The sequence below is a fragment of the Homalodisca vitripennis genome, chromosome 1, assembly GCF_021130785.1.
Source record: "Homalodisca vitripennis isolate AUS2020 chromosome 1, UT_GWSS_2.1, whole genome shotgun sequence".
NCBI classification, from domain to species: Eukaryota; Metazoa; Arthropoda; class Insecta; order Hemiptera; family Cicadellidae; genus Homalodisca; species Homalodisca vitripennis.
The window spans coordinates 102,855,310-102,870,853 of record NC_060207.1 but is presented as its reverse complement, the minus strand read 5'-3'; the positions used below and the strand labels follow the sequence as shown (position 1 = coordinate 102,870,853).

Genomic DNA, 15,544 nt, shown 5'->3' with positions numbered 1-15,544 from the left:
CCACCAAACTATACATTACCTGAAACTAGATAAATTTATGAATAATTAGAATATTTTGTCATTTTGATTTAGCTAATATATACCACTTCCGTAGGTTTGGTCCCACCCCCCAAACCAAAAAGATATTTAAAAATTCAAATATTGCAAAAGAAATAAAACAACAAAATGATTACTTACTTTGCTAAAACAGATACTTAGTACAAAATACAGTCTTTTAAGAAAAATTATAAATGACAGGTCATAATAAAATAACTTTTATTATTTCTTATATTATTTTATAAAATACCCATGAAAGACGTGAAAAATTGGCCTGCCAATAAGAGTTAATTTAGATGCCTCTAGTTCTTGGGTTATTGATCAGCTGTTTGGAGTTTTATATTTTATTGATCTGCACAATCTCAAGGGATGTTTTTCGTTTACCTTGATCAGCACAGGACAGCACCTATCATGATGCCATAGCCCATGCTGATGGGTGGTGACATTACTGTCAGCCCATAAAATTACTAGTTTCATTCAAAGGTTTTTTTCCAGTGTTTCCAAAATTGATTATTTTATTTATTTTAGTTAACTTTTTAAGCATTTTCTTTTGGAAAAAAAAAAACAAATATTGTTCAGTTACTCTATTTTAAGTATCCATTATTTCTTACAAAGATTATATGTTATTTTATTTCATTAGCTTTTTAAAAATTTGGGTTCAAAGTTGTACTAACTTCTCCCTTAATGTTGCTGAGGATTACATTAGTTAAACAATTATAATGCTAACAAAGAGGCTCCTCCACATATAATATGGTGTTTAAATTTAAATTACTTGATAAATTAGTATAGAGAATAAAAAGAAGTGCCCAGAACAGAACAATCCCAAGCAAGAACGTCCTGAATAGAAGAAAATTGATACTACACAACCTTTTAATATTTGAGATACATAAATTGTAATAACTGCATTGTAAATGATTAAAAAATGGGCGTATTAAATCAGGGTATTTTATTTTATGCAAGCAGTATGGGAACAGCACTGAAAGGTGCTACTGCAGTGTGCACTGCTGGCCGAAGGCTTCATAATCACACCTTCCTCCAATCTGGAATTTTTATTGATCATCTAACAGATAGATTTTCGAGACTTCATAATGAATGCCTCTAACCAAATGTGCAGTCTCGCACTAGAACTATAAAATGTTGTCTTTCTCAGCTGCAATATAGTAAGCAACCACCACTACAACCAAATCAAGGAACCAAATTATCAATTCAAAATACCTAAACTATTATTCAACACAAAAACGTTCTAACTACAGGTTACCTATTTACAATTAATTAATGCTTGCTCTTTTCAGTGTATTGTTCAAAGTTAATTCAAACAAAGTAAAATCATTTATATGGCATCAATTGAGTAATTGCCACAAGTACAATGGCAATGAACACGTGTTATTTTTGTCACAAGCTGTCTGACATTTATCCTTCAAAATAGCAAAAATTCACTAAAAGTTACACTGTTTTGTTTGTTATATTTTATAAATACACATATCCTAGATAGTTTTTTATACATACAACTTTAAATTACTTCTCTCTTAGATAAAAAAAAGCTGATCTGTACTGTAATTTGAAATAATTCAGTTGTAACATAATTTGATTTTGGTAACTAGTTTAGTTAATCATAAATATTGATGATGTCTCATAATATTCTGCAGCATTTGTCAAAGAGAAGTGAGACCTCAAGTAGCTGAAAACCATTTTAGGAACGATAGCAATAACAATTCTACAAATTACTTTTAAGAGTCAAATAGGATTCAATACGTCTATTCTTTCAGGAAATTAAAATTTTACTTTTCTATTGATTATACTGAAGATTAACCCTTTTAGTGCTATAGCGTCTACGTTGTAGACTCTGCGTTTATGTGTAAAAGTGCTAGCGTCTACGTTGTAGACGCAGGGTATTTTTATATATATATTGGTTTGTTATGCAAGTTACTGGCTGCAAACGATGACAGTTTATCCAAAAGCCATAGAGTTACAATATTTGTATATTTAATTGCCGACAACCAGTCGTTATTAAATTGAATTAAAAAGGTCAGTTCGGATGTTTAAATTGCGAGCGAACTGACGCTGTCCTTTGTTTACTCTGTTTTATCTTATTTTATCCATTAAATTGTGTTATAATTGTGAAATACTTCATTAGTATTCCAAATCATTGCATTACTTCATTTTTCATTTGTGTTTTCCGTGTGTATTATATTTTACTAAGTTACAAACTATGTCTAATAAGAACATTGCAGGTTATGATGAGTTACTTCACCTTTTTTTATAGTTTTATTACTGAATAAAACAATTATTTAGGTAAAAAAAAGTGTTAACTGTGCATGAATTTCTTCTTTTATAAATAATAATAAAGTTAGTAAAGCATTTATGCTAATAGTAAGTGTATTACTTTTTCTCTTGAGCATTTCAAACATTAGGCCTATGTGTAGGGCAAAATTTGGCGCAGACAACATATTAAACATATTATCCACACTTCTTTATTTTTTGTGTAAAAATAAAATCAAATACAGTATATGGAATTGTTTAGTTTTAGTTGCTCTTTCCGATGGTAGCCTCAGAAAAATAATATAAAATTGTTTGCATACTATAGGCTAATTGTATGCCAAAGTGAAAAAAAATTATAAAAAATTTACATTATAAAGACAATTTTTTTTATAACAATCCAAATATGTAACAAATGTATTTATTTCTGTTTATTGGTTATTTATCTTCAATACAAAAAAAAGTAATAAGATATGACCTCAAATAAGGAAACAGTAAGGAATTTACTAAAACTCTGCATTTATGCACTAAAATACTTAGCACTCTTGGGTATGGCAATGCGCCAGACCCCTTAGCACTAAAAGGGTTAAGTAGACCAGAAGTTTGTAGTACTACAAATGGTACCTCGGGTAGGGTACGATAAGCGGACCCGGTTTTTTTATATCGAAGAATGTAATCATCGATACCTAATATTCACATCTCAAATCCTAGACTATCAATCGATATAAAAGTATCTATAGTCCTCAATAACAATCATATGTTTTAAATTAAAATATGGATTTAATATTTACAGTGATGAAAAAAATTATTATAAACAAAATTAAGAAAACTGAAGACGACCATATTTGCTCCTCTCACAGTTACAGTTGTTCTTTCCCACAAATTTCACATAATGGATTTTTCGGTACGAGTCCAACATGTTGAAGCCACGTAAAACATGTCTTATCATCTTTCAAAGCAATATCGTGTAGTTTTCTAAAATGACTGCCATTTTTAATAATCAAATGTTACTTATTAATATGTAAAATAGAAATATTACCTTACGAGTATTATTTGAAAGTGTTTACAGCTATTGATGTAGATTATTTAAGTTATTTGTTCAAAATAATTAATCAGTATCGATTGATTATATCGGTGGTTATGATTAACCCTTTAAGTGCCGCAGCGTCTACATAGTAGATGTTGTGAAATGTGCATAAATTGCCGGCATCTACCCAGTAGACGATTTTTATTTAATTAATATCACATATAATTCATTTTTGTTTTAACAAATAACTTATTTCACGTCAATTTACAAGTTTCGAACTATCAATTGTGATTGATTTTTATTGTTCACCGCCCCTTTGTAGTTATTTGTCATCAGAAAAAAACAGATGACGCAATAGTTGGTCAGCTGCTACTTGTTGCCATTAACTACACAGTTTCGTTCGTTGTGTGTTTACATTGTGCTAGTTTCGTGTGTTTATGCTGAAAACTGTTGTTATTACTATTCTGCAATTGTGTTCAGTAAAACTTACAATGCATTTATAAACTTCTTTTTCCGTGTTTAGTGACGTATGTTTTATTGTTGGATTGGCGATGAAGTAAAACGCAAGTTCCAATCAAACTATTGATTTTAGGTGAAGTAAGGTTATAGAAGTAAGGTTATATTGTAGGCCTGTGTATATTTTTATATAATTAATATTTTACAGTCGTCTTACTTCATTGAGTGAAATAGGGTAGTTATAACATTGTTTCTAAACTTTTGACAAGCTTGAACAAAAATTGCTTTTTATTGTATTTTGTATATATTGCAGTATTTGGTTAAATATTACTGTAACACACCATATTATGCATGATTTTTGTTCAGTTTTTCATGCTATTTCATATGGTATAGCTAAAAAAAAATTAAAAAAATATTGTATAAATAAAATTTTAGTTCAAACTTGAAATTTATTTTTTTTCATTTTTTAGTTTTTTTTATAACCTATATTCTTTTTGTGTAAATAAAAATAAAATTATAATATTATATGGAAAAAATACCTTGTTTTATAACACACAAACCAAAAAAAAAATTATTCAAATCGGTTGAATAGTTTTTTTAATATAGTTTTTTCCCCAGACGCTTGCAAAACAGAAGGAAATGCTCCGGCAATTTATGCGTATGAATTGGGAAAATATGCTGTGGCACTCAAAGGCTTAAGTAATATCGTTTGCCAATTTCGATATAAAAAACCAGGTCCGCTTATCGTACCCTACCTGGAACCTCTACTCTTTTTCTTTAAACTAAGGATCAGAGTATTCTGAAATTGTGTCATAACAATCACCATGAAGAAAATGTTGGTCTATATGAAACAGGTAGAATACCGAACATGGGAGATTACCATGAAAAAGCTTTTATTTGTTCAACTCACCTGTGCATTGGTTCCACACTAAGGCCCAATATTTGTGCTGCGTATTCTCCTTGCATACCCATCTCAGCTCCTGTATAGGGTCCATTATCACAGCGTTTCAACCAGTATAACCTCCTACTATGAGGTGTATTGTCTCTTTGATATCGATCCCATTGTTGTGTTAACAACGAGTAGCAGAGATAGCATGATTTTACTGCAGGATCTTGCCTATTGTGCCTATAACTAGCTGGAGGTTCATGAGTCTCAAGGAATGGAAAGTAAGGTTCAGATGCATTATTTCCCGGTTTAGATCGAAGCCAATACTGATCGGGATGACCAACATTGCCACACACAAAACATACATTTCTTAAGGTCTCTTCCATACCAGATTCACGTTTTATGTACATGTTTTCCATAACTTGTTTGTAATGACATGTTTTATTTTCAGTATTGCCTTTTCAAAAATAATACCAAACACTGCTATTTGTAACATCTGTACAATCACCTTAGTTATTTGTCAATTTAAGGTGATATAAATATGCTGAAGGCTTGCTAAGAAGTAACAGAGAAAACATGTTACATTACTAAATAAGAATAGGGCAATAGGCCTACTGTAAGGTGTGTTCCTGGGTAGGGCAGCACAATAACTCTTCAAATATGGCAAGTGTTGTAATACACAACACTGCGGAACACCGATTTACACTTGATAAAAGACCCAAACTGTTAAAAAAAGTTCTTGATATCCGTTACATTATTCTCCAAATTACTTAAAAATTGAATTCACTTTTAAAACCAATTCAACATGATTAGAATACAAGTATCTCGTCGGCATGAAGTTTGTAGGTGACAGTTATGTTATAAACAAACCATTCATAATATACGAAGAATTATCAGCTCGTGGTTAAGTCTTGAAACATAAAAATCGAAACGGGAATTTAAAAATAGAAAGTGTTGAACTTTAATAAAACTACAACGTAAGCTTCTCCCCAATATTTCTAGGCTATCGCGGAAGGAAGAACGGACTATGGAGAGGCCAAAAGCTTGTGAACACTGCCACCTTTGAAATAATAACCGGATCCAAGAGACAGCTGATTCATTTACGTTCGGCATCGGCATTTGGAATAAATTATATTAAATTCTGCTCCTTATGTATTAGTATAATAAATACAGCATGAGCGGCAGAAGAAAAAGTTCTTATCACAAAGAATTGAAAATCTCGATGCAAAAAAGGATAGATCAAATTTCAAAATGTTATAGGAATTGAAAATCGTTTAAAAAATATAATTAATTACTAGAGCTTTAAATTTAGGATTAAAATAGGTTTTTCTATTTTCCATATCAGAAAACTTCTAAAAAAGTAAAAAGTAAATTTACATATGTCAAAAAATAGTTTTGTTTGGACTTTTACTTTTTTCGCCCCTAAAAATATTATTGTGTTGTGGTATTGTGGGAAACTTACTATACTTATGTATATTAACATCTTAATATTTATCATATTTTATAACAACGTAACTTATTTACTGTTCTGATTTTACAAGCGTCTGAAATAAACTGAACACTATTTTACATTAATAATTCAAATAATCTTCTTTAAAACCACTTAACGGTTTAACCCGAGTGTACTCGTTTACATCATTTGTGCAGTAACGGACTAACCCGAGTTATCTTGGGCCCCAGTTTAATTTTTGATACAAAATGGATTAAACCGAATAAACTCGTGCATGACCTTGTAAATGTAGTTTCCTGAATTGTCGCGAGACTGCAGCACCTCCCGGGTGTATTGCGTTTTGTTGATTGTCTGTCTACTGCGCAGCGCCACTGGCTCGCCTGCAATCTGCATCACTCTGTGACTGTGGGCTGTGGCACGTGGCTGTGAACAACATAACCTGTTCGTGCGTCATTATAAGCGTATTTCATTTATTGTTCTCTTCTCTCGTAACAGTTTTAAAATGAATAGTGACGATGATCATGATTCTGAAAATGGACAGTTGGAAGAAAGAGGCAGTGAGAGTAGTGGTTCTGACACAGAAACAGAGAGAAACTCCTATTCAGATTCGTCTGTGGACTTGAACAATGCTCGAGTATGGACAGAAATAAGTACATCTAACTCTCCGGCAGCCCCTCCACGATTTCCTTTTACAGCTATACCAAGTATAAATGTTGGACCTTTCGATAAAGACAATGACGTGCTTGAATTCTTCGAAAACTATGTACCGGATGAACTCTGTCAGCTGATATGTAACGAAACCAACCGGTATGCAGCTGAATACGCTCAGACAAATCAAAGAGCCAAACCTTTTTCTGAGCTGTCGGTGAGTGAACTCAGAGTATTTTTAGCTCTAGTTGTGCTACAGGGGGTTTTGGTAAAACCTGAAATGGAACAATATTGGTCAAAAGATCCGTTGATAACAACTCCATTCTTTTTACAATCTATGCCCTATCGTAGATTCAAGCAAATAAAACAATATCTGCATTTTACAAATAACAATGAATACAACCCAAGAACCCACCCAACCCCTAAGTTGAATAAAATTTGGCCGGTTTTGGAGAAACTTAGGGCAATATTCAAACATAGCGTTACACCTGAAAGAGATGTCACAGTTGATAAGAGTTTATTGTTGTTCAAAGGTCGTTTGTCCTGGAAACAGTTCATACCACTAAAGCGAGCTCGCTTTGGTATAAAGAGTTATATGCTATGTGAAGCAAAAAGTGGATATGTGTGTGACCTTTCAATTTACACTGGTAAGGGGCATGAGGGCTGCCATGCACAGGTACCAGGAGGTATGACAGCTGCTGACTTCAAGAAACTACCAAAATCCATACAAGTAGTTTTAACCTTGTGCAATGACTTGTTGGGGAAAGGTTACTGTTTGACAACAGATAACTTTTACACTTCGCCTCAACTAGCGGACATTCTTATTAGTAATAAGACTGATACCTACGGTACAATAAAACTGTCAAGAAAAGATGTCCCTAAGCAAATGAATAAAAAGGAGCTGAAGAAGAAAAACTGAAAAAAGGAGATGTAGTATCTTACCAAAAAGGGAAATTAAATATCCTTGCATAGCAAGACAAGAAGATTGTTGCCCTTCTTTCCACCATTCACTCAGCAAATATGGTGGATGTGGTGAAAAGGGGCGTTACAACCAAAAGGCCTAACATTGTGGTAGCCTATAATGACACAATGGGTGGAGTGGATCGTGTAGACCAGCACATATCCACCTACGCTTCCACTAGGAAAAGAGGAAAAAAGTGCTATAATAAAGTGTTTTTTCATCTTATTGACCTGTGTATGTGGAACGCGTATCTTCTTTACAAAAAGTGTGAGGGCCAGCTTAGCCCCCTTATGTTCAGATTGGAAGTCATCAAAAGAACAATGGAAATCCACTTGAGTGAAGACATGAAGGCGAAACAGGGACGACCAAGCCACTCTCTCAACCCAGTAAGGCTGATTGAACGCCATTTCCCTGAATACATTCCAGCCACGGCAGGAAAGGACCACCCGACTCGCCAGTGTGTGATTTGCAGCAGAGTGCGGGACGCACGCGGTAAGAAGATCCGCAGTGAATCCAGATACCATTGCCCAGACTGCAACGTTGCCTTGTGTGTAACTCCATGTTTTCGGATATACCATACGTCGTTGACATATAACTTTTTCATTGCTACCTGTTATAGACTAAGTTTTTGACCTTTGACTCATGTTTGTAAAGTAGCCGTGTCAATGATTTAATTTTTCTGCGTTTTCTCAATATATAATCCATTGTTGACCTAAATTTGCTTTTCACAAAAATAATTTATCAATTATGTATAATAGTATAAATGTTTAGTATATACATAATATAGCATACGAAATATAAATTTAGGTACTTTGGGATTATACCGACCACACCAGTATGAAGAACACAAAAATAGAAATTTATAGAAACAAACATGATAGAACGAAAAAACAACTCTTCAATTACAAAATTACAAACTTACAAGCATTTCCAGGTATTGTGATCGGTATTGTTGTCGCTGTTATCTTATCTTTCTCGAGAATCCTGATTACGGCAGGCCGCGCGGCATCACGTGATTTGCACGGTACATCATTGCCTTTCCATTACAATTCAATTTATATTTCTGATTAGCCCCTCTAGAATTTGATATTTTACTGATAGGTACTATCTCGAGGGATGTTTTTTCTTTCGTCGACATCAGCGCGGGGCAGCACCGAAGGTGCTGCCGAAGCCCGCGCTGATGGCCGGAGGCACTCGCATTTTGGGTGGCGGAATGTGATCAAGAATAAAAACAAGTTTTGAGTGTTTTTTTAATAAAAAGTTTAGTTTGGTAAATGTTTGTTTTTGTTGAATTTTTGTGTTTGGAGAAATGTAGAGGTAAAACACGGAAGTACAACAAAGCGATGCACCAGCTGAACGGGCGGCGAGACTCTGCAATCACGTTATCTACTAGACGCTCGACTTTGACCTCTGTCTGAGGATGGGGAGGTGTTTGCGATAAGACAATTCCTGTTTTATATTGACGGAATATTGTTCTACGCTAATCTAGTAATCAGTAGAAACGAAATGTGAAATAACGATTCATGTCTGGGTGTGGTCGGTATAATCCCAAAGTACCTAAATTTACTTTATATTTATATGCGTGTTAGAATTGCTTTATTTATGTGCAAGCTTTTACATTTACAGATATTGTTTTAGTGTATATATATATATATATATATATATATATATATATATATATATATATATATATTCAATCTATGTATACACTAATAATGTAGTATGTAAAAGTAAAAGCTTACGAGTTGAAAATAATTTATAGTAAAATATATTGATGTATATGAAATTATATATATATATATATATATATATATATATATATATATATATATATATATATATATATATATATATATTCTAATATATAATTTAAACTTGGCTTTTATAATATATATTATTGATTGCTATCACAAGAATCGAATACCCAATTATATGAGCTAAAATTATTTTTGTATATACGTTTACTACCATTGCAGAGATATCTCGGGTTAATCCTTACAGGGGTTTTAAAAAATCCAAAAACACACGTTAGACGTAAAAAAAATTCTTTTTCTAAACAAAGTGATTAGGCATAAAGTAATGTACTTATTTCATCAATAAAAAAAACGTGACCAAAATGGAACGTTTTTCGCAAAATAACGAGACCGTCAAGTGGTTAAGACTGTCATGAAACTAAATTGAACTGACTACAATCGGGTGGAACACAGTTTGAAGCTACACTTACGACTACGTCCACACAGCTACGTCAGTCGTAGGTTGTTGGTAGACGAATGCAGACGTATTGTAACCTGTATTCTGTAGTTCAGTTTTAATGATTAGTGTTGTGTATAGTTTTTTATTAAGTGCATGTTTTTAGAGTTAGTGAAGTTGACAAACAACATGGTGGTTGTGATTCCTGACTTATGCGTGCCACAACGCTCTGGTATGATTTGTTTATTTTAACCTAGTTTGTAATTATGTATTAGGCTAGTTATTACCTGAAGAAGAGATCAGATTGCAGATCTCGAAACGTAGTGTTACTGATTCATTATTTCACTGAACAATGACAAATGTCCGGAAAAATCATGTTTCCTTCAAAATCCTTCCATCGTCAAAAATAACCTTCAAATGAAGTACGTCCACTCGTCTAATAGTATCTTATTTTTATTCTCACGGATTCGAATACAAATCACAGTGATAAGGCCACTAAGGTGAGTATCTTACATAGCATTAAAATTGCAAGATTTGAGTATGCTACACAACGTATCAATGAACTACGCTGAAGTTGCATACAGAATTTACAATCGAGATGTCATACTCGAGATGTCTTACAGACAGATAAGCTTATAGTCAATCATTCAAAAAGTTATATGTACAACCCCGGCAGGCAAATGAGAAATTGTCTATGCCTTTTCAGCGATAGGGTTCAATGAATAGCGTTCAACCAAATTCCAAGATTGGATATGGACCATCATAAAACTTACTCTTGTCTGTGTATAAGTCAAGTATAATGCCAAGTTTACAGATGAAAAATTTCTATCGTATCTTCAAGATCGTCGTTTCGTCATGTCAGAGGGAATGACTAAACTCTCAAGTCTCCGACCAGCCTCTGCCAAAGTGCCGAAGGGATCAGTCCTTGGATCAAGAGTATACCTGAGGTACACCAATGTACACTTCGCCTCCAAAAATGGGCCTCCCACTCTCCGCTTGCGACGTGTTATTAATCGTACGGTTAGCACGCCTTCCCCAATAGTGTATTCTTTTGCCAGAACAACTCGACCTCCTGGAGTGATATGCTTAAGAAATACTGGATAGCCGTGTTCAAATATTTACATTTGATCTGTTTTGGTAATATATTAATTTTAATAATAACTGTCTCAGTGTTCTGCCAGTTGTAATTTAAATGTATTCATCTTCAAACCTCAATGGCACAGATTGTTTCTAATTCAGATCAAAAATCTAATCCACTAAAGCAAATATTTTTGAATAATAACTTTGATATTACAAGTTTCATCTTAGCATCAATCTTTTCACATAATAGAACCTTTAAAGCGCGAGTTAACACTTGCTCATGCTTGATTCACACGGCTTTAAGAGAAAGGTTTTCGGCACTGGTCTACGTGGACTTTTCTGACATTTTACATATGTCATGTGAATTACACTATTCTGTAGCATCTAGTAAAGGTTGTATGTATGTTGCTAAATCTGTATAGTTTTTAAATGTTATATTAGAAATTAGGTTTAAGCTTGAAATTATAGCTTTTAAAGTGAAAATTATTGAGCTAGATGATAATGCCTTAGATTACACCAGTATTATAAAAAAATGTATTATTCTTTTACTAAAATGCCAATTATGTCTGTAAATGGTTAAAAAAAACAACAAAATATATTTTTTAAGTACTGTACATTAGATATAGTACAGACCTTCAGTGATTTTACTACCCATTTGTGGTTTCAACTTTCATCTAGCACTGTATAGTATTAGTTAGTGTCTAAAATAATATAGTGCTGAACAATAAAGCTACGCTCTCTGTTAAACAATGAGATTTAAAATTATGTCATAATAGAGTAAAAAAAAAAATAAAATGAAATAGTGGATTGTCAATGTTAAAGGTCAGTGACAGGATTTCATTTCAGCAGTCAAGTAAGTACTCGTCTACCTTAGGAAAATTATAAAATGCTGTAAATTATACGATGGCCAGAGTGTGAGTCCGAAGACTCCCTTACCTGGCCACGTGGATGACATTATGATTCTTGTGAACGGCAAGTTCGACACCATAGTCACGGAAATGACAATGCTGCTCTGAGCATGGTAAGGAACTGGTGTGACGTGATGGGTATTAGTGTCAACCCACCAAGGCTGCCATTGTTGCTTTTAATAGAAGACGTCAGTTGGAGGGTATAGGTCCATTCTTACTGAGGGGCTCTTCAACTGAGTTGAAGTTCAAGGCTAGTACGTGGGTATGATTCTTGACAGGGTCTTGAACTGGGGACCCCATCTAGAAAGGGTTATCGCCAGAGGGAAATGGTCTTTAATTCAATTCAGACGTGTAAAAGGTTTTGGGGGCTTAAGCCGAGGCTTTTGTATTGGCTTTATTTCTCCGTGGTTTGTCTTGCACTAACGTTTGGAGCTGTCGTTTGGTGGTCAAAAACGGAGGCTAAGATTGCGATTGCTGGTCTGGTTAGCATCCAAAGGTTGGATTGCTTTGTTATTACTGAGCAGGCAGCATTGAAGGTGTTGGACTCTTGTGTGTTCACGGAACGAAAGAGCTGATGTCCTGGCTAATTTGGATTCATCGGCCAATATGATGGGACCTCAACCGTTCTATGAAACATCTAGGCGTAAATCCTTTGGGGCTGTCTCGGAACAGGTTCACTCTGAACATAATATAAGGTGTAAGTAGATAGGTGTCTTCTCGGTTTATTGGTCTGATTACGGGACATGGTCACCTGAGGAAGCATCTTCACAGAGTCTGTATCCTTAGGGAGAATCCGCTCTGTAGAATGTGTGACGAGCAGGAGGAAACTGCTGGACAACTGCTCTTTGACTACCCTAGCAATTAGCAAGGAAGCGGTACGCCATATGTGGTAGGTTGGACAAGGATGGCGAATTTCCTCAGTAGGACCTAATCGGTTGTTTCTGCGGTTTGTAGAACTGCTGACACCGTAGACTGGTCGGCCTCACGTTTTGCTTCCAGGGTACGCAAAACAATAATGAATTGTTTGCATGAACAATAATACTAATATATTGTTTGCAGTATATTCTGTAATATTGTTATAATATACGTATATCACACCTTATTGCTGTAAGTAAAATGTAATTTAATTTCAAGAAAGATTATGTAGCCAAATACTGAACTTATACAAGTCAGCATTATTGGTAAAAATTAAGATTTCTATAAAACTCAACAAACTTTCCATTAGATAAAGCAGGATTACAATTAATTTGCAGAATTTTTGTGTGAATGCTAATTGAAGGTAAAGAGAAGGTAATAATAGTAAATAATTTTTTTGTTCCTATGTGCTATCTTTTGTACAGAGAACAGAGGTGATTCTTAACATTAAAAAAATATTCATATGTATGAGTTAGATAATAAATAACTCATAAAGTTAGAAAACTTTTTAAAAATGTGTGACGGACAAGGTGTTTTAAGTTTATGAGGATGTATTACAACACATTTTATATTAAGCTGGACAATCATTTGGTAAGTGATCAAATTAATTGAATCTGTGTATATTATATATGTAAAAGCTTAATTATTAAAAACTCAATACGGTAATATAATGTTAAGCAAGTTGTAACTATAATAAAACATATCAAATGACAAAACATTTAGGCTACTATAAAACGTGTTACAAATATTGAGATATGAAAAAGTATTTGGGTTTCTACTGTAAGAATGGTCATCCATTCTCAATATGAATAACTGCACTGCTAGTAATCAAAACCGTCGTTTTATTAAAGGGCAATATGATTGTCATCAACAAAGCAGGAAAAAAATGAGTTGGCTGTAATCAACTTACATTTATAAATATATTTAGGGTGACTTAAATAAAAAGACATGAACAATTAAATTAACGTAAGGTAAACAAACTACTGAGGAAAGTAGTTATACAACATATTTTTTTAAATTAAATGTCTTGATGCAGCCACTTGTATAATGCTACAAACGTTTTGGCTGTACCAAATTACTAAATTACCGTACCCAATTAGAAGAAAATAAGTAACTTAATCTACTACACACAAGATTAATAATTAATGCAGTCGTTGTTATCTTTGAATTTTTGAAAAATGAATGAACCACTTCTTGCCGGTTTATCAGATGAGTTACAATTTCACGCTACACATCTCTATACCTTTGAATGGCATTTTGAAATGTTAGCAAGACGGCCTATTGTAATTGTTTTTGTTCTTACGGTAAACATTTAGTTTATTTATGAATTGTTTAGATACGTTTTGCTTACTACTGTGGGCAAAATTATCAATATATTTAATAAAAGTAAAGTAATGATTAAATATAAAATTTTGACATTTTAGCAATGTAAATATAAACAACTATAAAATGATATACAAATAGCAGTTTACAGGTTTCTCGCGCAATTATGTAGCCTTTGCATGTGTTTGAGCACTTCCAGTTCTAGTGAATTATATTTCCGACGTCAATGTTTAAGATTGATTGATCAAGAAAATGCGTGAAAAATTTTATATTTATAGCCATTGTAACTTATCCAGGTCTTGGCATTTTGTTGACATTGTTGCTTTGTCTCTCTGACCAATATATATATATATATATATATTAATACATATATATATAATATATATATATATATTAATACATATATATATATATATGTATTACAATATATATACAAATATATATATGTAATAATGCAATATGTTTTGCAAAACTGTGTGGCAGTAAATGTGCCCTATTTAAAACCTAGAAGTAATGTCCAAGTGAAAAGCTACATTACATCATGTAAAGATTTGACAGAACCCAAATAGCCTTCATAACGAAGAAGATATTAATTGTGGCATCAGTCTCCATGTACGAATTTTGGGCCTGGCTGTCATTTGATTTTCTAATTTAACACCATATGTTTGCATTCTTCAATGTTGATATCACTCTGTAAAGGTTTATTTTTGTTTCGCTTCAAATAAAGTTAATTATTTTTCATTTGTGCATTCAAGCCTAAACCTGTATTATATATTTTTAACCTCTTTTCAATTATTAGCATTCTTTTCTAGCTCGTTTTTCTCTTGTACAACTATTATTAGTAAAGTTTCTTGCAAAAAGTGATGGAAGATCAATATCAGTCTTCTACAACTGATAAAGTACTATATAAGAATTTACAGATCTATAAATACACTAATACAGTTATCACATTAACATCAAGGTAACCCAAAATCTTCTGATACAAATAGTTCAATGAATGTTACATTTGAACATTTTGATAGTAGTGTTGAAAATATTACTTCATACATCCAAGGTCTCAAGAATTATTTAGAATTAAGGACAGTAGACAAAACCTGAATATGGAGAGGAAAAATAATTGCAAACATTTATCTTGAAACAAAAATTAATTTGAATCATCAATGTTTGGCGACTCATATCAATTATTCCCATTCCGTTCTACATCACTAGTCATTGGTTTAGAGTCTGTTGTAATATTGAGTTTCCATTTTTGATTGAAATATCTTTAGACCGTGGCAAAGTAGAATGATTTAATGCTTCAGTCCTTTTCTCCTGAAGAATTGTGATTAGAAGTTTGTCATTGAAGTATAAAATAAGGGGCATTTTGAAATTCACTAATACTATACTCAGGTGATGTGAGTAACATAGT

General features: G+C 33.1%; 1 protein-coding gene across 1 annotated transcript in view; it reads right to left on the bottom strand.

Moving 5' to 3' along the window:
* Window positions 1-5,709, bottom strand: part of LOC124368169 — a 147,257-nt gene extending 141,548 nt beyond the window's left edge. Inside the window, 1 exon segment of the mRNA XM_046825447.1 lies at window positions 4,686-5,709. Coding sequence (XP_046681403.1) covers window positions 4,686-5,080 — 395 coding nt within the window. The 5' untranslated portion in view covers window positions 5,081-5,709.
* Between the last annotated feature and the right edge of the window lie 9,835 nt (window positions 5,710-15,544).